Source organism: Stenella coeruleoalba, assembly GCF_951394435.1.
Source record: "Stenella coeruleoalba genome assembly, chromosome: 14".
Lineage (NCBI taxonomy): Eukaryota > Metazoa > Chordata > Mammalia > Artiodactyla > Delphinidae > Stenella > Stenella coeruleoalba.
Genome location: NC_137160.1, coordinates 70,038,417 through 70,062,249, shown reverse-complemented (window position 1 = coordinate 70,062,249; position 23,833 = coordinate 70,038,417). Strand labels below are relative to the sequence as shown.

The following is a 23,833-nucleotide window of genomic DNA, read 5'->3' as shown; positions in this document are numbered from 1 at the left end:
GCACTTTTTGGTATGAAGTAAGATGACATGCCAGGAAGTGGTGAACTGTCCAGTTCACTGTCCCACAGAAGAATGGGTGGAAGTGAAGCCAGAAAGCCACCAGAAGATTTTAAGCAGAGTCAGCTGTATGACATAAGCAGAACTTTACTTTAGGAAGGTTTTCTGATTGTATAGGGAGGATGAAAGGTAAGCCTCTTGGCAGAACTCGTGTCCAGAGCTTAGCACAGCACGCGGCACGTGGTAGGTACTTCGTAAACGTTCATGGACTTAACCTGGAGAAAAGTTGCAGTCCAGCTGATGCTGGCACTTCATGAGCACTTCCTCCACTTGAACAGACCCACTCTGTCTAATACTGTACGGAGCTTTTCATCAGGCACCGTAGAATTCCTTCATTAGCACCTGCTCTGTACCAGTCACAGCAGTGGGGGGCAGGGTGATGTGTAAAACTGCTGCAGTGCCCGCCCTAAAGGAGTCTGCTGTTTCGTGATTGAGATAGACACACGTGGAAGACATTGGGATGCTTCTCCCAATGGTCTGTAGTAGATGTTCATAGTGGATGTTGCGGAATCACAGTGGAGAGACAGGCAAGCTCCTCGGCAGTTAGGGAAGGTTTCACGGAGAAGGGTAATTTTAGTGGGGCTTTGACGAATGAGTAGGCATTCATCAAAGAGAAAAGAGAGTAAGGTGTATGGCCTGAAAGAGGAAAGGCTTGTCAGTAATGCCTGCCTTGCTTACACAAGAGACAAGGGTCTGGGGTCCCAGGCCCCACTAAGAGAAGCAGAAATACTCATATTGGGAACTGGGGACTGACTAAGGTCCCCACCCCACCCCCGCTCCATTTGTTCAGCATCCTTGTCTGCGAGTAAGGTATCTCCCTTCTTTCTCTCCCAAGCCTGGAAAGTGGACTAGGCAAACCAAGTACATGGAGCTTTGAGGAGCCTCTGCCACTGAAGCCACCATTGAGGAGGATAAGAAAGTGGGCCTGAGAAAGCCCTAGAGATGAGGCCCCCCACCCCCTCACCAGTTTATGCAGAAGGGCAAGAATGTATTCAGTCAGTCCATAAAGATTATTGAGCACGTACTACGTGCCAGGCACGATTTTAGGCCCTGGGGACCCTGAGCAGCACGGAAAGTTTCCTGCCTCCCTGGAGCTTACCTTCTGGTGAAATGCCTTCTGTCTCCCTGGAGATGGGACCTCAGGCACAAGCTGATCAAACCCCTGCCCCCACCTGCCAGCTCCAGAAGACTCTGTCTCGGCTGCCAGCATCCAGAAGCCCCTTTCATGGGACTCAGATAAGGGGGCTAACAGATGCCCTGTCCCAAACACGACTCAGATTCTGTCTACCCCTACCTGTCTCCAGGTGAAGAGTGTGAACCTGTCCGAGGGGGAGCTGCTTTCCATCCGTGGGGTGGACGGCCCCTCCCTGACCATTCTGGCCAACCACACCCTCCTGGTAGAGGGGCAGGTGATCCGAAGCCCCACCAACACCATCTCCGTCTACTTCCGGACCTTCCAGGACGATGGCCTTGGGACCTTCCAGCTGCACTACCAGGGTAAGACAGGCTGGGGCTGTTGAGATGTCACTTTTGTCTCCCTTTCTCTCCGGAGCCAAGGATTCTCACCCTTTTTGTGCCAGGGACCCCCTCTGGCAGTTTGGTAACACTGTGAACCCCTTCTTAGATTTGTGTTTTTAAGAGCATAAAATATGTACAATTCAAAAGGAAGCCATTCGTATTTAATAGCAGTTGTCAAAATATTGTTTTCATCTATGACATCATAACCTCTGTGCTTCTTGATTAACACATTAAATAATATTTCCCAGTGGCTCTGATAATTACTGTAATTTCAAAGGAGCATAAGAAATATGTCAAGATACTCATTTTGATATGAAAATATCTATGATTTCTCTTGGTGACAAAGTCACATGTTCTGTGACTATGTTACACATTGTTGCCTACATTTGTGATTGAAGGAAATACCATTGTTAAGTGAAAGGTTAATGAAGGATGAGCAAGCCCCCTTTTCCCGTTCAAGTTCATGTCTCCTGAATCTGACACACAAATCCCATGAGAGTCCATGGGTTGCTGGGAAACAGCCTTTGCTACTGGAGTCCTTCTCTCTTTTTTCTTCTTCTCCACTGTTTCTTTCTTTCCTTTTTTGTCTGTTTCTAGTCTCCTCTCTTTTGTTTTCTGTTCACCTTTCTCCTCTCTTCTCCTCCCTCTTTTCTTGCTTCCTTCATATCTTTCTTTCCTCCCCTCCCTCTCTTCATTCCCACCCCCATTCTCTCTTCCTTCTCTCTCTCATTTCAATGTCATCCCATTTTCCCCACCTCCTGGGCGTTTCCCAAGATCTCCGGTTACTTCCCTTACTAGGAGCTCCCCCTGGATACTTGCCAAGTATAAGATGGGGAAGGGGAGCCCTTAGCCACACCTTGGGAGGTCAAAAGCCATCCACATTTACGTCACATTGACTAAATGTCTGGAAAAACAATTCATTTAAAAATTTCCCCTTGGATGTTTCTGAAACAGATGGGTGACTGTATACAGGAGTGTCCGTTTCCTCACACCTTCTCAATATGCAGACTACCGTCTGTTGTCTTTGTTAATTAAAAAATGGAAAAAAAATAGCTCATTGAGCCATGAGCTTGAATTTAGTCCTCCTCATGGGAACTGGGAATGCACATATCCTAGGCTGCAGGAGAGGTCAGACCATAGTCTAGTGGTGGAGCTAGGACGGGTTCAGCACCCTCTTATGAAAATGAAACTCAAGGAGCTCAACGTGGTCACGTACACCCTTCTGCCACCCCATCCCGTGAGCTCTGTGCACCAGACATTGGGCTAAGGAGGCTCTTCTTTGGCATTTCACATGTAATCCTTACCGCCACCTGTGAAACAGGGACGATCACAGAGAGGAGAGTGAAGTTCAGGGCACTGTGTCAGTTTCTCAAGGTCACACGGTTTCTGAGTGATGGAGTAAGAGAATGTAAACTCACATTCATCACCCTCAGAGCCCAAGTCCTTACCTCCCAGGACGGTTGTTTCCAAGCTTTCATATCTTGGGCATTTCCTGAAGAACTGGTTATTCTAACTCTGGTCCAAGAGCCTGCATTTTTATCAGACACCTAAGCTGTTCGTGCAGGTGAGACTAACCTACCTGGGTGATCCTGTCCCTCCTGTGCTCAAGCAGAAGGCCGTTGTCTCCAGGGAGAGATGGGAACACATTTGTCGCCCCAAACCTGCTGTCTCTGCTTAGGCAGGGTGGGGAGCTTTGAGCCTAGAAAAAAGCGCTCATCTGGCAGTCTCAGCGCCACGTGATCAACTCGAGTCACGAGAATACCCTCCTCCAGCACGCCAGGGGCCTCAGGGGCCTCATCTTTGCTCCTCAGCAAAAATTGACTCCCAGGATGTGGGTCATGTTCTTTGTCTCTGCCTCTGAGAGATGACTGTCTGCCCCTGCATTTCTTCCCAGCCTTCATGCTGAGCTGCAATTTTCCCCGCCGGCCTGACTACGGGGATGTCATGGTGATGGACCTGCACTCAGGTGGGGTAGCCCACTTCCACTGCCACCTGGGTTACGAGCTCCAGGGTGCCAAGACGCTGACGTGCATCAATGCCTCCAAGCCCCACTGGAGCAGCCAGGAACCCATCTGCTCAGGTACATGCCAGCCTCAGCCAGACCAAACACGATGGTCCTCTTAAGAGGGGAGGGGCCAGCCCCCAGGGTATTAGCATTGACCTTAGGGAAGGGACTCCTCCGAATACAGGTGGCTGCTGCCGTTTAACGTTTTGTTATATGATAAAATTGACCATTAGTGACACTTAGTACATTCACAACATTGTGCAACCATCACCGCTATCTTTATCACCCCCAAAAGGACACCCTGGACCCAGTAGCAGTCACTCCCCATTTCTCCCTGTCCCCAGCCCTTGGCAACCACCAGTATGCTTTCTGCCTCTATAGATTTGCCTATTCTGGACGTTTCACGTACATGGGATCGTACAATATGTAACCTTTTGTATCCGGCTTCTTTCACTTAGCATAGTGTTTTCAGGGTCCATCCATGTTGTAACGTCTGTCAGAACTTCATTCCTTTTCATGACTGAATAATATTCCATAATATGGATAGGCCACATTTCATCTGTTCATTCGTTGGTGGACATTTGAATTGTTTCCACTTTGGGGGTATTAGGAATAATGCTGCTATAAATGTCTGTATGCAGGTTTTTATGTTTTCATTTCTCTGGGGTATATATACCCCAAAGTGGAATTGCTGAGTTATATGCTAATACCACGTTTAACTTTTGAAGGAACCGTCAAACTGTTTTCCACAACGGCTGCACCGTTTTACTTTCCCACCAGCCATGTATGAAAGTACCAGTTTCTCCACATCCTCACCAGCACTTATTTTCGATGTCTTCTTTTTATTATTATAGCCATATAATAATGTGGGTGTGAAGGTATCTTACTGTGATTTTGATTTGCATTTTCCTAATGGCTAATGACATTAGTATCTTTTCATACGCTTGTTGGCCATTTGTATATCTTCTAGGGGAAATGTCTACCCAAGTCCTTTGCCCATTTTTAAAATTTGGTTGTTTGTCTCTTTCTTGAGTTGTAGGAGTTCTTTATATATTCTGGATACTAGACCCTTACCAGATATATGATTTGAAAATATTTTCTCCCACTCTGTGGGTTGTCTTTTCACTTCTTGATAGTGCCCTTAATTTTGACAAAGTCTAATTTGTGTAATTTTTGTTTGTTGCTTGTGCCTTGGATATGACAGCTGCCATATTTTGAGCCCAGTCCATATGCCAGGGCTCTGATAAATCCTCACAGCAATCCTACATGGTGGGAACAATATCCCCATTTTACATGGAGGTGAAGTTTCTCCCTCAAAGTCACCAGATAGAAATTGAACTGAGTCCAGAACCCTTCTCTCCTGAGCTCTTTTCCTTACACCTTCACTGTTCAAAGTGCAACCTGCAGACCAGTGAGTTTATTAGAAATACACAATCCCAAGCCCCATACAAAACCAAGCGAATCCAAATCTACATTTAAGATGCTCCTTTTGTGGTTCATGTGCACATTATAGATTGAGAAGCACTCTGTACCACACTCTGTCTGCCCCAGTGGCCATAACCTTGACCATCCTCAGTTATCAAGAGAGCAAATCTCTATTAGATTCTCAAAAGTCCTGACCGTGGCCAGGAAAGTGTAGGCTGCCCACATTAACTGAGCACCTTCTCTGTGCCAGGCCATGAGTCATGTACAAGGAGAATACTGGGAATAAGAAAACATCACTCCTGCCCTCCAGGCATTCATATAGTCAGTAGAATTCAAAATGCAAATGAGAGCTGATGATAAATTCTCAGATTTAATTGTTGCAGTATCGTTCCCCCAAGGCCCTTCAGAATTTTTCTTTTTTTTTTTTAACAAAGAAAAAAAATTCAAACCATAGGGAAGTTGGTCTCCATGCCTCCCTCACGTTAATTTTTATCTATGTATGAAATCAGAGAGGAATTAAGCCTCAATTTGTGCTAAGAAAGACGGATGGGGAGCCGCGGCTGGCAAATTGAAACCAGTCATCAGTCGGCTTAATAAGGCAAGGAATGGGAGCAGAGAGGCCGCAAATGAGTGGCAGCTCGGGGAGGACAGATGGCCGACGCCCCCCACCAGGGACAGTATCCATCTCCTTGGCTCCTGAGCTATGGGGCAGTCATGCTGGCTACACTTTGAGCACCTACTCTGTGCCAGGGACAGTGCCAAGCCCTCTACATGCAGTGTTGCATTGACTTAACCAGCACAGTCCCATAAAGAGGGTGGAATTAGTATTAACATTTTACAGTGACCTAGAGGTTCAGAGATCTTCAGTGGCTCGTCCTAGATCCACAGCAGATAAGTGGCGCTGGCCAGATTTGAACCTTCACTTTTGGATGGGGATTCAGGAGAGGTAGCTGGAGAGCCTGCGTCCCAGTGCTCTGTCCGTGGTCCTGAAAGAACTACGGTACAACACCTCTTGGTAGTGTCTTTGCTGTAGGTCACAGCAGAGTCCAGAGCAGAGAAGGGAGCTATCTGCCTTTCTCATCAGTGCACGTCCTTATTAGTCATGCAGTCATTCAGCAAACATTTAATGAAAACCAAATATCCTAAAAATAAGTCTACCTCCCCACATTTGTATAACTCTTTCTAGTTCACAAATCACTTTTTAATATTTATTAAATTTTTATGATAAAAGTAATACATGGCTCTGGTAAAAAAAAAAAAATTCCAAGAAAGTGTTGAAGACTGTAGCAAATCACTTTTACATTCCTGGTCTCAGCTGATCCTTGCATATAGCTCATTGAAATAGATATAGCGGACCATTTTCTAGCTTCTTTTTTCCCACGTAAAATACAGTGAATATTGTCCTATATTCTCAAGTTCTTTGAGAACATGGTTCTTCAAAACTATATGAATGACACGCATTTATTTCACCAAGCATCTGTACACGGACATTCATGTTCCTTCTGTTTTTTGCTCTTAGAGGCAATCTGGCAGTGAACATCCTCATTCATACATTTTTGTGAAACTCTCTAAATCTTTTCTTAAGGTAAATTCCCAGAACCTTAATTACTAGGTCAGAGTGTTTGAACATATTTTCCAGAGTTTTCATCAGATTGCCCTCCTGAAAGGCCACAGCAACTTGCAATCTAACCACTCCTGAATGAGAGTGACCATTTCCCATCACTGGAGATAGCTTTCCAGTTTATTGCTGCTTTTTATCTTGACCAATTAGGTGGATAAAGATAGAATATAGTTTAGATTTGCATTTCTTTTATTACCAGTGAGGCTGTATTTTTTTAGTGCTTACTGAGTAATAAAAGTATATTTCTTCTTTTGAGAACTGCCTATTTATGTCCTTCTTAATTACCATTTTGTAATTAGGAATCAGGGCACAGCCAGCACATGGAAGAATCCTTAAATCACAGCCATTCATTCCCCACCATGGAACGCACATGGCAATGGTTCTAATCATGGAATTAGACCACCTGTCAAACAAGATGAACCTGTCTCAGGAGGATGGGACTTTTCCCATGGTTTCTCTCTTCCCCAGCCTATTTCCTCCCATGAAGGGGTGGGGAGTGGGGAAGGATGAAACCCTCACTTCCTCTCTCTCTCTGTCTCTCTCTGCAATCTTCTCACTGCCCACCCACCCCTACTCTCTGACCCCAGCCCCTTGTGGAGGGGCGGTGCACAACGCCACCATCGGCCGCGTCCTGTCCCCAAGTCACTCTGGAAATACCAATGGGAGCCAGTTCTGTGTGTGGACAATTGAAGCTCCAGAGGGCCAGAAGCTGCATCTGCACTTTGAGAAGCTGTCACTGCATGAGAAGGACAGGTAAAACTCTGAGGGTCCCCAGCCAGCCTCATTCCTTCCCAGAGTGTTAGAACGTGGCTTGGGATTTGGAGTCTTGAAAGGACTAAAATGCTGCCTCATGGACGTCAAGAAAGGAAGAGCTGGGGAGGGTGGCAAGGATATTAGAGACCATCATCTTTGATCTCTTCCTTTTACACATAAGGAAACTAGGACATACAGAGGGGAAGGGACTTACCCTAGTCACACAACAGGGTAGGGGGAGAGACAAGAAGGGAATCCAGTTCCCCGACCTCGAACTGCCCCGTCACTTCTCCTGCGCATCCCTTTTTGCAGTTGAACAAGGAGGGAGTGTTTACTGAGCATCGGCTCTGTGCCCAATCATGTATTAGCCTCCATGGAGAACAGGAGAGAAGTAGGAAACATTGGTTCCTGGCAGTTGAGATGGAAAAACCAGACTTACGTACAAGAAGGAACTAGAGAAGATACAAGACAACATCTAAGCAAGAGTATGTCTGTAGATGCTAAGTTATATGCACAGAATCCAGAATCTGAAAACTCTGAGAACTTATTCTAGAATATTCTGGAATGTTCTAGAAAATTAGGGTCTTAGCTGCTTAGACTTGCTGTCTTAGGTTGAGTTTCCTTAGAAACAGACAGAGTGACAAAGATGTGAGAGAAAGTGGTTTGTTTGGGAGCTGATCTTAGCACCAGGAAAATGAGCAGAGAAGGAAAGGGAGTAGATACAGTATGTATTAGTAGGCAGGTGACTGCAGAGACAACTGGGTCTCTATCTACTGCGGGCCTCCAGGAAGCTGCGTTGAGCAGGGCTCAGAGCGTTCCTATCGGAGGGTGAGGGAGCTGGGTATTTATCCACCCCCACCATCCATGTTGGAGGAGGCGTGCTCCTGGACACACTGACTCCCCAACACTGCCTGCCACCCTTGGAGCTGGCTGATTCTCAGAGACTCTGGAAGCCAGCCGAAAATGGGTAAGGAAAGAGTGCTATGGGGATGTGGGTAGGGCACCGACAGAGTGTCGGCACCTTAGAATTCTGGAATTGTCCGATGTTGATCTTAGAATTATATAGTGTCCTGGCTTCTTTGAAGCTTCAAATCTAGACCATTAACCTCTAGGAAAGGATTCTGAGAGAAAATACCAGAAAACTGAATAAGTTACCCAACTCTGGAGGCTACTTCCTTCCAAGTCATCCAGCTTTATCCTGAACAACTCCATATCAATAAATCACTACTTTAAAGTACAAGGTGTGGGGCTTCCCTGGTGGCACAGTGGCTAAGAATCCGCCTGCCAGTGCAGGGGACATGGGGTCGAGCCCTGGTCCGGGAAGATCCCACATGCCACAGAGCAACTAAGCACGTGCACCCCAACTGCTGAGCCTGCGCTCTAGAGCCCGCGAGCCACAACTGCTGAGCCCACGCGCTGCAACTACTGAAGGCCGCACACCTAGAGACTGTGCTCTGCAACAAGAGAAGCCGCCATAATGAGAAGCCCACTCACCACAACAAAGAGTAGGCCCCGCTCACCACAACTAGAGAAAGCCCATGCAGCAATGAAGACCCAACGCAGCCAAAAATAAATAAATTTATAAAAAAAAAAGAAATTCTCTTCCACCTGGGAACTCTGGGAGCCAGTGTAGACACACACACTAACTTCCCCATTCCTAGCAGCGAGAGAGCAGAGATCATTGTCCCTCATCTCCCATCAGTTAGATGATGGCTGCTCTCAGAGTTTGTTAATTCCCTGACACACTGGCCTGTCACCTGTGCCAGTAGCTGGGGCGCTCCAGAGAAAGCCTGCAGGACAAGGAACACAAGTGCAGAGAAATGGTAAGAGCCTTGAGGAGCAACTAAGCACATGCGCCACAACTACTGAGCCTGCGCTCTAGAACCCACGAGCCACAACTACCGAAGCCCGCACACCTAGAGCCTGTGCTCCGCAACAAGAGAAGCCACTGCAATGAGAAGCCTGCGCACCACAATGAAGAGTAGCCCCTGCTCACCACAACTAGAGAAAGCTCAGTGGGTAGGGAACTGGGGACTAAAAATTGGGACTCCTGACTGCAGGCACGGTGGTCTTAGGAGATAAAAATCAGTGACAGAGTGTAGTAGGGGTCCAACGCTTGGTCATTTGACTTGCATACCGACTCTGTCCTGCACACTTTATATCCATGGTCTCTAATCCCCACACTCTGGTGTAGGTGCACTTGTACCCATTTTACAGATGAAACAGAGGCTCAGTGGGGTGCAGTGTTTTTGTCCAAAGTCACTCAGCTCAGAAGTTAAAGTCGGAACTCTGTCTGATTATATATATATCAGTGTTTCAGGAATGATATTAGCCCAATCATCCCAGCTTCTCAATTAGTAATAATAATCAGTATCTATTAATTCATCTGGTCATTACATCACACCCAGCACTTTCCTTAAGAGCTCAGAGTCTATCCATGAGTCTGGGACAAGCATTGTACAGAAAGGGAGACAAATTCGAGTAGATGAAGCAGAGTGCGCGGGCGAGTATGGGGTGAAATCGGGATGTGAGTCTGGGATTGAGGCCGCGGAGTGGGTGGTCACAGCACACACCTCCCACTGCTGTGTATCAGCGGCCCGAGAAGACCTCATATTGGCTCTTGTCTCCTTCCCCACTGCCAGGATGATGGTCTACAGTGGGCTGACCAACAAATCCACTCTTCTCTACGACTCCCTCCAAACCGAGAATGTCCCCTTTGAGGGCCTGCTGAGTGATGGCCACACCATCTGCATCGAATTCACGTCTGACCAGGGGCGGGTGGCCTCAGCCTTCAACATCCGGTTCGAGGGTGAGGGTCCCGGAGGCTGCCCCGTCTCCTAGGGTGGCAGCGTGGGAGCAGGGGAAGCATGGCGGGGCCGGGTCATGGGAGGTAGAAATCTGACCTGCAAAGGATTGGGGAGAAGCCGTAGCTAGAGTGACTCTTGGACTTCCAAAGGCCGCCTCTGCAGGGTTGGGAGAGCAGAGGTTCTTGTTCCCATTTTAGATAAGAAATAATGAGGCCCGAGAAGCCAAGTGAATGGCCTAAGGGCCCTCAGCAGGTCAGTGGGAACTGGAATGTGGGGTCTGGTACCCGTTTCCCTTGGGGCTTCCCTGAACAGCAGGAGGGGCCCCTGCTTCTGAGACACAGCCCTGTGAGCCACCCCTGACTCATTTGAGCGGCTGCCCTCTTTTGTGTCCTGGCCCCAGCCTTTGAGAAAGGCCACTGCTATGAGCCCTACATTCAGAATGGGAACTTCACCACGTCTGACCCGACCTATAACATCGGGACCATAGTGGAGTTTACCTGCGACCCCGGCCACTCCCTGGAGCAGGGCCCGGCCATCATTGAGTGTATCAACGTGCGGGACCCATACTGGAACGACACGGAGCCCCTGTGCAGAGGTGAGTGGGTCACAGCCCTCCTCCCAGGGCACCCCAGAGCCCTCCACCCCTTCAGATGAAAGGCCCAGCTTATATACCGATTTTAGGAGTAGAATCCTTTCTGGAGCTCACCCTCCTTTGGGTCAGGTTTGCTGCTGGTCCTTGAGAAAATCACAAAATGGGTAAAATTGAAAAGTTGCCTCTTCCTCCAGGCACAAGACCCCATCATGCACAGCTTGGTGAGAAGATCGCTGCATGGATTTCAGCTCCTACCTGTGCTATGCAGACATGTGCAGTGCACAGCCTGCCCGACAGCACATGGCAGCCCTGAGTCTAATTAATGATAATGATAACAGTCGTTAATAGGAGTGCAAAAAACTGTGTTTTTGTGCAGGCACTGCACAAAAACTGTGCAGGCACTCTGTGCCTTATCTGATTTAATCCTCGCTACAACCCTGTGAGGTGCATATTATTATTGATCCCGTGTACAGCTGAGGAAACAAGCTGTGACGTGACATGCTTCAGAACACACTGAGGGTAATTGGCAGAGGTGGGAATGGAACTCAAGTCTCTCTGTTCTCAGAGACCTGTGCCCTGAGCCCCTTTGGACAATGTCAGCTGTGTGGAATCCTCATCTACGGGGACTCCCAGTGCCCTGCCCTCCCCTATTTCTCCATGTTCAAGGCCACTGAGCCACCCCGAGCCTGGACCCATGTGGGGAATGTGGAGTAATGAACAGAGCCCTGGCTCCCGGCAGCCGCCACCTGGATGGTGGTTGGCGTGAAATCACAGCCTTGCCGTGGCGAGGGGTTGATCCCTGTATTAAATGTGCTGGTTTAACAGAGTGGAATTTATTGGTGCTTTGGCCTCTGCCACACTGAGAATTTTCCAAAGCAGTAAACACAGAGTGAAATTTCAAGGGCCAGGTGCCAGGTGCGGCCACATCTCCGCTTCCAGTTCAGAGCCAGGGCGTTCCACAGTAACGTTAAGAATTACTGAACGCTTACCTTGTGCCAGGCGTTGTGCTGTGTTTGACATCCATGAGCTCACTTAAGCCTCAGAATAACCCAGTGAAGTCAGCACTGGTGTTTCTCCCTGCTCTACAGAGGGAGGCATCTGAGGCTCCAGGAACTTATTACATGCCTTGTCACAGAGCCTTTGGTGGCAGAGGCAAGACTCGAACCCAGGTCCATCTGACTAGAATGTACCATCTCTAGTTACTATTCACCCTACTCAAGGGGAGGGCTATTAAGGATGCACTTGAAACTTTGAACTCTGTCGTTCGTCCTGAAAGAACTACAGTCATCCTTCAGTATCCACAGGGCACGGGTTCCAAGGCACACCCCCCCACGCCCCCAATACCAAAATCCGTGGATGTTCAAGCCCGTTATATAAAAGGGCACATCCTCTCATATACTTTAAATCATCTCTAGATTACTTATAATTCCTAATACAGTGTAAGTACTGTGTAAATAGTTGTAAATGCAATGCAAATGCTATGGGAATGTCCTAAATGCAATGTTAACGCTATGTGAGTAGTTGCCGGTGAGTGGCAAATTCAAGTTTTGCTTTTTGAAACTTTCTGGAATTTTTTTTTCAAATATTTATGATCCCCTGTCGGTTGAATCCATGGATGCAGAACCCACAGTACGATGTCCTTGCCCCACCTTTGCCAAATTTCAGCTAAAGGAGGCAGGTGGCCAGTCCTAATTTAATCATTCCGCACACATGTATGGACTGTCTGACTTCATAGACCTCACTCTTAACTGTTACACCAGATCTGCTTCCTTATGAGTAATGTGTGTGTGTGTGTCTGTGTCTTTACAGCCATGTGTGGCGGGGAGCTCTCTGCCGTGGCCGGGGTGGTGCTGTCCCCAAACTGGCCAGAGCCCTACGTGGAAGGTGAAGATTGTGTCTGGAAGATCCACGTAGGGGAGGAGAAACGGATCTTCTTAGATATCCAATTGTGAGTGTTTATGATGGGTGGACCCCCCAGGCCAGCCAGTTGGGGAAGAAATTGCTCCTGCTTTATTATTTCAACCAATATTAATTAAGCATCTACTGCGTGTCAGGGACTGTGCAAAGAACTGGTGTCCTTATGGTGAGGAAGTGACAACATCATACACACCCAGAAGGAGTTCCTGTCCTCAGGAAAGTCAGTTGTCTAAGGAAACAGGCACTAAGTGAGGAATTGCAGCGATGTAGCTTTGTTAAGCACTGTAAGGAAAGGTGCCTGATGCCATGAGATTCTATAACGGGGACTTGATATAAAGAGGAAGGTCAGAAAAGCCTTCCCTGAGGATCTGACAAAGCTCAGAACTAAAGGATGAATTGGAGTGAATTCATCCAAGAAGGAACAGAGTATGCAGAGGCCCTGTGACAAGAGCAGGCACAGCATTTTCAGAGGACCGAATGGCTAGTATGGTCAGGAGGAGGAGGGAAATATAACATGTACACTCTGTACCATAGTAGTTTATTTTCCTATCTATCTCTCTCAACTAGACCAGAAGGTCCTTGCAGTCAGGACCTGGTCTGATTTATCTCTGTTTCAGGGTCTAACACAGAGCCTGACACATAGTAGATGCTCAGAAAATGATTGCTGAATGAAGAAATGCTGTCATGAATGGACTTACCTGGCTATGTGGCTGTTTCCAATATTCAGTGGGGGTACCTATTAGATGCTCCATCCAGAACTTTCCCTAACTCCCCAGGAATCAGGAGAAGGGGACAGAGACACACAGTGGTGGCTAGAAAAGCAGAAGAAAGGGCTGTCCAGCAGATCCAGACACGTGGCTGGGACAGTGAGGGGATGGCAAGTTTGGAAGAGCCTCTCTGGATGCAGCCTAGGGGTCAGCTCTCCCCTCAAGCCTGAAGTAGAAACCCACTTGTGTGGGAAGCATGACTTGGGTGCTGCTTGGCTTTGCAGAGGAGCCTGGCGAGAGGGAAATTATTTGCAAGATTTTGTGCCAGCACCCTACTGTTTTGATTACTGTAGCTTTGTAGTATAGTTTGAAGTCAGGAATTGTGATCCCTCTAGCTCCATTTTTCTTTCTTAAGATTGTTTTGGCTCTTCGGGGTTTTTTGTGTTTCCACACAAATTTAAAAATTTTTTGTTCCAGTTCTGTGAAAAATGCCATTGGTAATTTGATAGGGATTGCATTGAATATGTAATTGCCTTGGGTAGTATAGTCATTTTAACAATATTGATTCTTCCAATCCAAGAACACAGTATATCTTTCCATCTGTTTGTGTCATCTTCAATTTCTTTCATCAATGGCTTATAGTTTTCTGACTACAGATATTTTGCCTCCTTAGGTAGGTTGATTTCTAGGTATTTTATTCTTTTTGATGCAATGGTAAATGGGATTGTTTCTTTAATTTCTCTTCCTGATATTCTGTTGTTAGTGTATAGAAATGCAACAGATTTCTGCATACTAATTTCATATCCTGCAACTTTACTGAATTCATTGATGAGCTCTAGTAGTTTTCTGGTGATAGGAAACCCCATTCTAAAGCTCCTTCCTCCAGGAAGCCTTCCATGGCTCCCCACTGCCCTCATGACAAATATAAATTTATGGTCCCAGTTGATGAGCACCCCGCCACCAGAAGTTGCTGGGCAAACCACCTCAGTCTTCAGCCAGGAGAAGAGGAAATCAACTCCTGATATCCTGGCTTCTGCTGAAGGTCCTCCAGCTCCATGCCCCAAGACATGGTCTGTGGTCCCCTCCCTTCTGCCCAGCTCAGCATCCTCTCCTCACAGCATGCATCCCTTACGGGTGGTTTTGCTTCACCAAGACTGACCCACATCTCCCCTTGGTGTCAGAGGCTTGAAAGAGGAAACAGGAAAATGGGAACCCTGCTTTCATCCCCTCCAGGCATCAAATATTCAATTAACCTTCATCTCAACATGGGATGGGGTTTTATTTCCACTACAAAGCGCACGATGCAGCAGCCCATCCAGGAAACTGGAGCATTTAAGCAGAAATACTTCCCCAAAGCCAGGCCACCAGCAGCGTTAGCGTCAGAAAAGGAAGCCTTGCAGGGGGCGCTTTCTTCTGATCATCTTGGCAACTCTAGAAGTGAGTGCTGGCTAGGAGGGAGGACCCCTGGGCTCCCTCCTCTGTGCCCTGACAGTGGTCCCTGAGCAGCTCTGGACCCGTCACCCAGCCTCTCTGGGCCTCACACTCCTTCTCTCCAAAGGGACGGGTTGCCTTGAACAGAGAGGATGCAAACGCTGACTCCTGCAAGGTCAGGCAAGTATCATAAAATGGGAAGTGGGGCTGTGTGAGATAATGTAGAGCTGGGGGAACTGTGTTGAAGTGGGAACTACATCCCCACCTAACATCATGTAAATTCAAATTTTTAAAAAGTTTATTTTATTAAAGTATAGTTGATTTACAATGTTGTGTTAGTTTCTGGCATACAGCAAAGTGATTGTTATATATACATATATATATATACACATATACATGTATATGTATGTATACATATGTATATGTGTACATGTATATGTGTATATATACACATATGTACCCATATATGCACATATATGTTATAAATACATATATATGTATATGCCACCATATATACATTCTTTTCCATATTCTTTTCCGTTACAGTTTATCACAGGATATTGAATATAGTTTCCTGTGCTATACAGTAGGACCTTGTTGTTTATCCATTCTCTCTATATAATGGTTTGCATCTGTTAATCCCAAACTCTCAATCCTTCCCTTCCTCTATCCCCCTCCCCCTTGGCAACCACAAGTCTGTTCTCTATGTCTATGAGTCTGGTTTTGTTTCATAGATAAGTTCATTTGTGTCATATTTTAGATTCCACATATAAGTGATATATGGTATTTGTCATTCTCTTTCTGACTTACTTCACTCAGTATGAAAATCTCTAGGTCCATCCATGTTGCTGCAAATGGCATTATTTCATTCTTTTTTATGGCTGAGTAGTATACTCTGTGTGTGTGTGTGTGTGTGTGTGTGTGTACGTGTGTGTGTGTGTGTGTGTGTGTATATATATATATATATACACACACACACACACACACACACACACACACACACACACCACATCTTCTTTATCCATTCATCTGTTGATAGACGTTTAGGTTGCTTCCATGTCTTGGCTATTGTGAATAGTGCGGCTATGAACATAGGGGTGCACATATCTTTTCGAATTAGAGTTTTGTCTGGATATATGCCCAGGAGTAGGATTGCTGGATCATATGGCAACTCTATTTTTAGTTTTTTTTGAGGAACCTCCATACTGTTCTCCATAGTGGCTGCACCAATTTACACTCCCACCAATAGTGTAGGAGGGTTCCCTTTTCTCCACATCCTCTCCAGCGTTTGTTATTTGTAGATTTTTTAATGATGGCGATTCTGACCGGTGTGAGGTGGTAACTCATTGTAGTTTTTTTTTAGTTTCTTTTTTGGCTGCATTGGGTCTTTGTTGCTGCGCGAGGGCTTTCTCTAGTTGCGGTGAGCGGGGGCTACTCTTCGTTGCTGCGTGCGGGCTTCTTGTTGTGGTGGCTTCTCTTGCTGTGGAGCACGGGCTCTAGGTGCGCGGGCTTCAGTAGTCATGGCATGTGGGCTCCGTAGCTGTGCTCATGGGCTCTAGAGCGCAGGCTCAGTAGTTGTGGCACACAGGCTTAGTTGCTCCACGGCATGTGGGATCTTCCCCGACCAGGGCTTGAACCCATGTCCCCTGCATTGGAAGACAGATTGTTAACCACTGTGCCATCAGGGAAGTCCCTCATTGTAGTTTTGATTTGCGTTTCTCTAACATAAATTCAATTTGTTAAAATAATGCCCCCTCCCCTCCAAAAAGTATCTGCTGGTCAGATTCAGACTTGAGGGACCACAAGTCTAGATCCTTTCTCATGGAGGTGATGAAGAAAGCCATTTTCATCATTGAGCACTCAATGTTTGCAAGGTTCTTTCCAAATGTTAATTAATTTACTCCTCAAAGTTCTCCTAGAAGGAAGATGCAACTATTATATTCAACTTATTCCACCTGCCTTCTAACCTCTTACTTGGATGTCTAAGAGGCATCTCCAACGACGTGTCCCCAAACTTAAACCCTTGATTCTCTTTCTCCAAACCTATTTCGCCTCATCTTCCCATCTCAGAAAGGAGTCACCCATCCTGCCTGCTGCTCAGACCCAAAAGATGCGGAGTTATTCTAGAGCAGGAGGACACTGGTCAGCATTCCACAACGGCTTTTCTTGACAAGTGGGGTGGGGAGCAACTTCCTGATTTGCAACATTTGCCAATTTCCATGGTGTAAATACTCCCACTGTGGCCAATATTAAGCAACCAACACAAAGCCAACAGGGTCACCAAATGCCTGGACAGTTAACAGTCAGCGCACATGGCCCAGTAGGAGCCACCGGCTCCAGCACACTCCCTGTGAACAGGATTCCTCCCGTTCTCCTACACCTGTACCCAGGGCCTCAGTACATCCCGTTGATTCTACTCAAGACTTCAATCTGCCTGGAGTTGAAGCATCTCTGACACCCCCACTGCCACCACCACTGTGGTCTAAGCCCCCGCTGTCTCGTCCTCAGTTTTCTCCCTGCTCCTGCTTTTGTCCCTTTGGGGGCTGTTTTTAACCCAGCACCCTCCCTGGGTGATCACATCATGCTCTGCCTCAAACCCTGCAATAGCTCCTCATTCTATTCAGAGTAAAAGCTGAAGTTCTTACAAAAGCCCTATGTGATCTGACCCTGGTTACGGCTCCTGCTTCACTTCTTTCCACTCTCCTCCTTGGTCTCTCCTTTTGGCCGCACTGGCCTCCTTGCTGTTCTGTAAACATACCTCAGGGCCTTTGCACTGGCTGTCTCCTACCACCCCACCGCCACCCCGCCCTGGAATGCTCTGCCCTGAATATCCATATAGCTCACTCCCTAGCTTCCTGCAGGTCTCTGCTCCCATATTGCCTCCTCTGAGATGTCCCTCAACACCCTTATCTAAATTAGCAGGGGCTTCCCTGGTGGCGCAGTGGTTAAGAATCCGCCTGCCAATGCAGGGGACACAGGTTCGAGCCCTGGGCCGGGAAGATCCCATATGCCGCGGCGCAACTAAGCCCATGTGCCACAATTACTGAGCCTGCGCTCTAGAGCCCGTGAGCCACAACTACTGAAGCCCGCACACCCAGAGCCCATGCTCTGTGACAAGAGAAGCCACTGCAATGAGAAGCCTGCGCACTGCAACGAAGAGTAGCCCCCACAAGCTGGCAAGTAGCAACGAAGACCCAATGCAGCCAAATAAATAAATTAGCAGGACCTGGAGAAAAAGCTTTCCTGAGAAAGCAACTTTTCTAAGTGGGCGGTTCTCAACCAGGGATGATTTTGCACCACCCCCTGCCCCGGGACACTTAGCAATGTCTGGAGGCATTTCTGGTTGTCATAATTGGTATGTGTTGGGAGGGGGGAGATGCTACTGGCTTCTAGTGGGGAGAGTCCAGGGATGCTGCTAAACATCCTGCAATGCACAGAGCTGCCCCCACCGAGGAATTAGCGGACCCCAAATGTCAATAGTGCTAAAGCAGAAAAACCCTGATCTGTGCTGAACCGAGACCAAAGGACAGATAGAAGATGAGCAAAGTTGGAGGGAACAGTGTTCCAGCCAAAAGGAACAGCATGTGCTAAGGTCCAGAAGCAGGAAAGCGTGACTCTCTTGTTATTTGTCTGTAATATGGAATATATGCTGAGCGTTTAATGCATCCCAGGCATTCACATCCCAGGCACCTTCACAACAAGCACATGCAGTGGGTCCTCGTATTATCTCCATTTTACAGAGGAGTAAACTGACGCTTATAGAGTAGAACAGTGACTACGATCACATGGCTGGGATTCCAGCTCTGCTTGCCCTGTCTCCAGGGTCTGTGTTCTTCACCAGCTCATGAGAGGAGCTAGAGGAAGCCCTGTGTGTCTGGAGCTCAGAGATATAGGAGGCGTGGCATCAACAAGGAAGCAGTAGGATCAGGCAGGGCCTTGAAAGCCACATGAGGAAGTCTGGCCTTGCCCAAACTCGGCAGCAGGGGAAGGGGTTTAGGAGCTCGCAGGGTTGAGCCTTTGCAGAAGGGAGCTGAACGCGTGGGTCCCAGCCCGAGGCTCCCCGGCAAACCCTGGCTCACGCTCGGCAGAGCGGCATCTGGGCCCGGCACCCCCTTCCTCCCACTGAGGGAGTGAAAATAGCGTCTCGCCAGCGAAGAATGCACGAGGCCCAGGAGCTGCTGGGTTTAAATTATCTTGCTCGGTTTCCGCTGACAGTTTTAGTAAACCAATTTGGGTTTGATAGTAAAAATAATTCCATCCTCGGGGCCCCTCACGTGGCCTAAGTGTTTGCAGTTGTTATTTATCACGTTGGCGAAGGGGAAGGAGTTTGCACTGCTGACCGAGCTGGGTAGGTCGCCCATAGTAGGTGCTGGAATGTTTGCTGAGTCATGAGGATATCAGCTGAGTGTGCCACATGAGAGGGGACTTTTCTTCCCCTCATCCACTGGGCAGGTCTGTGGTGCTGTGGGTGTTAGGATAACGGTTCTAATTAGCCATCATTTATGAAAGACCTACTGTGTCCTAGGCCCTGAGCTGCATCGTTTATACCCATGAGCAATAATGAACGTGAACATTATTACACAGAGATAATAATTACATAAATTAGCGCTAATGTGAGTAGAGATAATTACAGAGGGGTAATTACCCAAATTTAGAGATAATGTATGCAACGCACATCACGTGGGGTCTGGCACCTAGTTGGCACTTCGTAAATGAAGACTGCAATTGCCAGGAAGCCTCATGAGACAGCTGTTCTCATCACCGCTTTATGGTTTTGGAAATGACAGCACAGAAAGGTGAATCGGCTTCCTCAGGTCACACAGCTAATGAAGGACAGAGCCAGGGCTTGTGCACACACTGTAGCGTCTACTTTCATTGACTTGAACAGCCTTTGGGGGCACCAGCTATATGTCTCAGTGATGAAGCAGGAAGGCTCCCAGGCCTCCAGCAACTCAAAGGTCAGGAAGGGAAGTAGGGCCATGAACAAGATGCAGGCAAAGTGCTGTGGCTGGAGGAATGGGGCGGGGGGGGGGGGCAGTATGGGGCACTGGATTTACCTCTGCGCATTGTGGAAATGTCACAGAGCGGGTGACATCCAAGCAGGATTCTGAAGAGTGTCAGTTGGTCAAACTGTAGTGGGGGAATGGCATTCCCCGAGAGGCCCTTGTGATCAAAGGACCCAAGCAGTGTTATAGTGACCAATAAGCACCCAGTGGATGCCCTGAATTGCAGCATTAATTAGAACCCTCTGCCTTGTATTGTCAGTATTACAGATAAGAAGGGGTGGGTGCATAAGGTGAGTCAGGAGCCCCCAGGCTAAACCTTCTTCCCACCCCAAATGCCTAGTCCCTAACCCACCATGTACCTCCCAGCTCCATCAGGAGTCTGCTGCTTACCCTAAAATGCAACCGAGCATGAATCTTTTACATCCTTAAGCATTTCTTAAATCTCTCTTCTCTCTTGCTCTTGCTCTCTCAAAGTGTAAAACATAGAAAGGAGAATAAAAGAACTAACGAATGGTTGGAGAAGACATTCTAGAATGGAAGAGCTGGGAGGTGCCCAGAGAGGGGAGGTAACTTGCCCAGCATCGCACAGCAAGTCAGAGTTAGGACCTGAAAGATAGCCTGAGTGTGGCCACAAGAGCCGAGCCCAGGGGCCAGCCTTGAAGATGCCACATGCCAGAGGAGACACGAAGGTTCTAGAGTCAAAAAAAGAATTGCCTTTAAAGCCTGACTGTAGTTCTTACTGGCTCTGCGGCCTCAGGCAGATGACTGAAGGTGGTGATCCCTGCCTCACAATGGGATGTTTTATTTACTTTATCCCCAGGGCCTGGCATACAGTAAGTGCTCAATAAATATTTGTTGAATGAAAGAGAGAGAGAGATGGTGAGTCTGTATGTTAGTTAAACAATACGTAAAGTTCTTAGTAAGGTTTCTGGCATAAAATAGGCAAATAACCATCCCTACTATATGCCAGATTTTTGGTTAAACATTTGGCAGGAATTATTACATGAATGATAACGGCAGTTATCATCAGCATCAAAATCATTGTCTAAATTCATTGAGCGCTTACTGTTTGCCAGTCACTAAGTGCTTTCCCCATGTAAAGTCATTTAACTCTTCACCAAGAAACCTATGTGATAACATTATCAGATGTTTCTCTTCACCAAGAAACCTATGTGATAACATTATCCCATTTCACAGATGGGAAAACTGAGGCTCAGAGAGGTGAAGTCACTTGCTCAAGGTCACACAGCTAGAAAGAGGCCAAGTCAGGATTTGAACACAGGTCTCTGAGGCCAAAGCCGGTGTTATAACCACCCAATAAATGGTAATGAGGTGCTCCACAAGGGAGAAATCCCTTGCCCCATCTTACAGAAAAAGAAATTGAGGCTCAGAGAGGTGCCTTTCTCCCATTTCCTGGACACCTACATATGTTTCTGGAAGAACAGAATTTCAGCCAAGCTCCAGCTTGCCTTTCTTAGCTCCACTGTGGGGCACAGCCCCAAATATCTCCCTGTTTATGGGCCCCAGCACAGTCCTCCAACCAGGAAATAAAAGAACCTAATGACAAACCCCAGTAACCATATGATTGATAGCTGTGGAATATTTCTCTTCAGCTGCTGCCAGCCTGTTCTGTGCTAAGTTAATTCCAAGCCCTAAAAATTAAGTGCCTGTCCGGAGGCACTTCCGTCCATCAAACAGAGATATAGCTGCTTTGGGTGGAAAGAACTCAGCTCAAGAGCCAGACAAGAAGGGAGAGTCAAGACTTGAGGGCAGCCCCCCAGCAGCACAGATATCCAGACACCAACAGAAAACATGGGAGAAATGGCCACAATAGAAATGAAAGCTTTCCAATCCATTAGTGGAGGGAGAAGGGATTTCCCCAGAGCCACACATTCTAGGGAATCTGAGAGTCATTCTAGGGAATCTGAGAAGGAACAGCACAGTTCATAGGGCCCAAATTCCATCCTATTGCAGATGAGGAAACTGTGACCCAGAGATGGGAAAAGACTGTCCCAAGACCATTCTATCAGTCAGCTATGGCCGTGTAACAAACTACCCCAAGCTCAGTTGTATTATTTCTCATGAGTCTACAGATCAGCAAGGTGGTTATTCTGGTCTGAGGTGGCTCACTCCTGTGTCTTTGGGCAGCTGCGGGTTAGGTAGGTGGCTCCGTGAATCGTGGCTGGCCTTTCTTACATGTTTCTTACTGGCTGTCAGACAGTCTAAGCAGCCCTAGCCTGGGATGGCTCACCTCTGCTCCACGTGTCTCTCACTCTCCAACAGTTAGCTCGGGCTCCCTTCCTGTGGCGACTGGCCAGGGTTCCACAACCATGAGCAGAAGCATTCAAGGCCTCTTGAGTGAGCCTAGACTAGGAATTTTCTCAGCATCATCTGCCGTATCCTATGGCGAGTCACAACGCAAGGGCCAGACCAGATTCAAGGGGAGGAGAAACAAGCTCCACCTCTTGGTGGCGGATGCTTGGAAGCCTCCCTGCAAAGGGTATGGACAGAGGGGCAGAGCTTTGAAATCATTTTCACACTCAAGCTACCTCAGCCAAAGAGGAATAAGGGTTAGAGCTCGGGTCTCCTGGTCCTAGTCCAAAGCTCCAAATGACATCCCTGTGCACAACTGACCCTAGGAGGTGGCCATCATTATCCCCATTTTACTGATGAGGAAACCAAGGCTCAGAGAAGTGAAGTAACTTGCCTGCAATCCCACAGCTAGGAAGTGAAGGAGACAAGATTTCTACCCAGAGCTTGGTGCCTGGCATAAAGAAAGCTCAGAAAATGTTTCTTTCTCTACCTGATGCTTCCTACTTGTGGGAGGCACTCTGGAAAGATCCTGAGTTTTTTTCAGGAAGAGGAAAAGGCTTTTTTTTGCCAGTGATAGGAAGTCTGGAGTTCAGGTCCTAACTCTTCTACTTATTGGCTGTATGACCTTGGATAAGTCACTTTACTTCTCTGAGCTTCAGTTTCCTATCTTTAAAAAGAATAATACTGTGGTACCCACCTCTTAGAGTTCTTGAGAAGGTAGAACTCTTGGCAAGGGCCTGATACCGTGCACACACTCAGTACTTTAATTGGCAGCTCTGATGATGAGGGTGATTAATTCCTTCCATGACGTGTGAACAAATTGAGCTCCATTATACAACTACACACACACACACACACACACACACGTTGCCCCTGACCATGGGGTTTTGGTTTGACACTGAGGGATGAAGTGGCTTCATCCTAAGGCGCTCTCCAGGCACCCCACCTGATTGAACACTCCCCTTTCCCAATTTGCAAGGGATTGTTGTGGTCAGTGGTAACTTGGAAACACAAGCTCCAGGACAGGTCCTCCCGCAGCACATGCCTATTCTCTGCTCCTCAGCCATGCCAGGCTCTTCCCAGCCTTGGTGTTTGCAGCTCTGGGAGGGGACCACCCCCTGTCTCGAGCCAGGCCCCTGCTTTGCTGGTGCACACCTAGGAGCCCACGGCATTCGGATGCAATTAGATCCGACATCCTGGGAGCTGCGGCTGCTTGTCTGGTAACTACCTGACGTACAGTGGCCCCAGCACTTACTCTCCAGCAAGTGCTTAGTGAGGATCCACCACCACGCGCCTGGTGTTGCGTTAGGTTATCCGAGGCCTGGAGATAACAGTAACTCACTGCGTGCCAAACTCTTCTGAGTGCATCACCTCCATCAACTTACTTAATTCTGTAAACAACTGATGAGTTCACACGATGATGTTCCCCATGTCATAGCTGAGGACACAGATGCTCGGAGGGCTCAGTGGCTGCCAGGTTTGGACCTGGCTGTCTGACACTGAGCCCACGTCCTGCATCACCTCCCAGCCTCGCCTCACCTCACGTAGTGGGACCACGTTGTCCTGATGGCAGCCAGCCTCCCTGGAGATTCTGAGCAGGCCAGTGACACGGTCAGACCTGTGGTTTAGACAGCAGACGCTGGCAATAGGCGGAGGGTGGAGGGAGGGATCAGGCAGCCGG

The 23,833-nt window shown here is 47.7% G+C and overlaps 1 protein-coding gene across 1 annotated transcript in view; it reads left to right on the top strand.

Moving 5' to 3' along the window:
- The window catches only part of SEZ6L (seizure related 6 homolog like), a gene marked incomplete at its 5' end in the record, with an annotated part of 213,848 nt that overhangs the window by 137,535 nt on the left and 52,480 nt on the right, over positions 1-23,833 (top strand). Inside the window, 6 exons of the mRNA XM_079943052.1 lie at positions 1,362-1,554; positions 3,470-3,655; positions 7,214-7,379; positions 10,022-10,188; positions 10,587-10,781; positions 12,588-12,726. Coding sequence (XP_079799178.1) covers positions 1,362-1,554; positions 3,470-3,655; positions 7,214-7,379; positions 10,022-10,188; positions 10,587-10,781; positions 12,588-12,726 — 1,046 coding nt within the window. The remainder of the gene's footprint in view (positions 1-1,361; positions 1,555-3,469; positions 3,656-7,213; positions 7,380-10,021; positions 10,189-10,586; positions 10,782-12,587; positions 12,727-23,833) is intronic.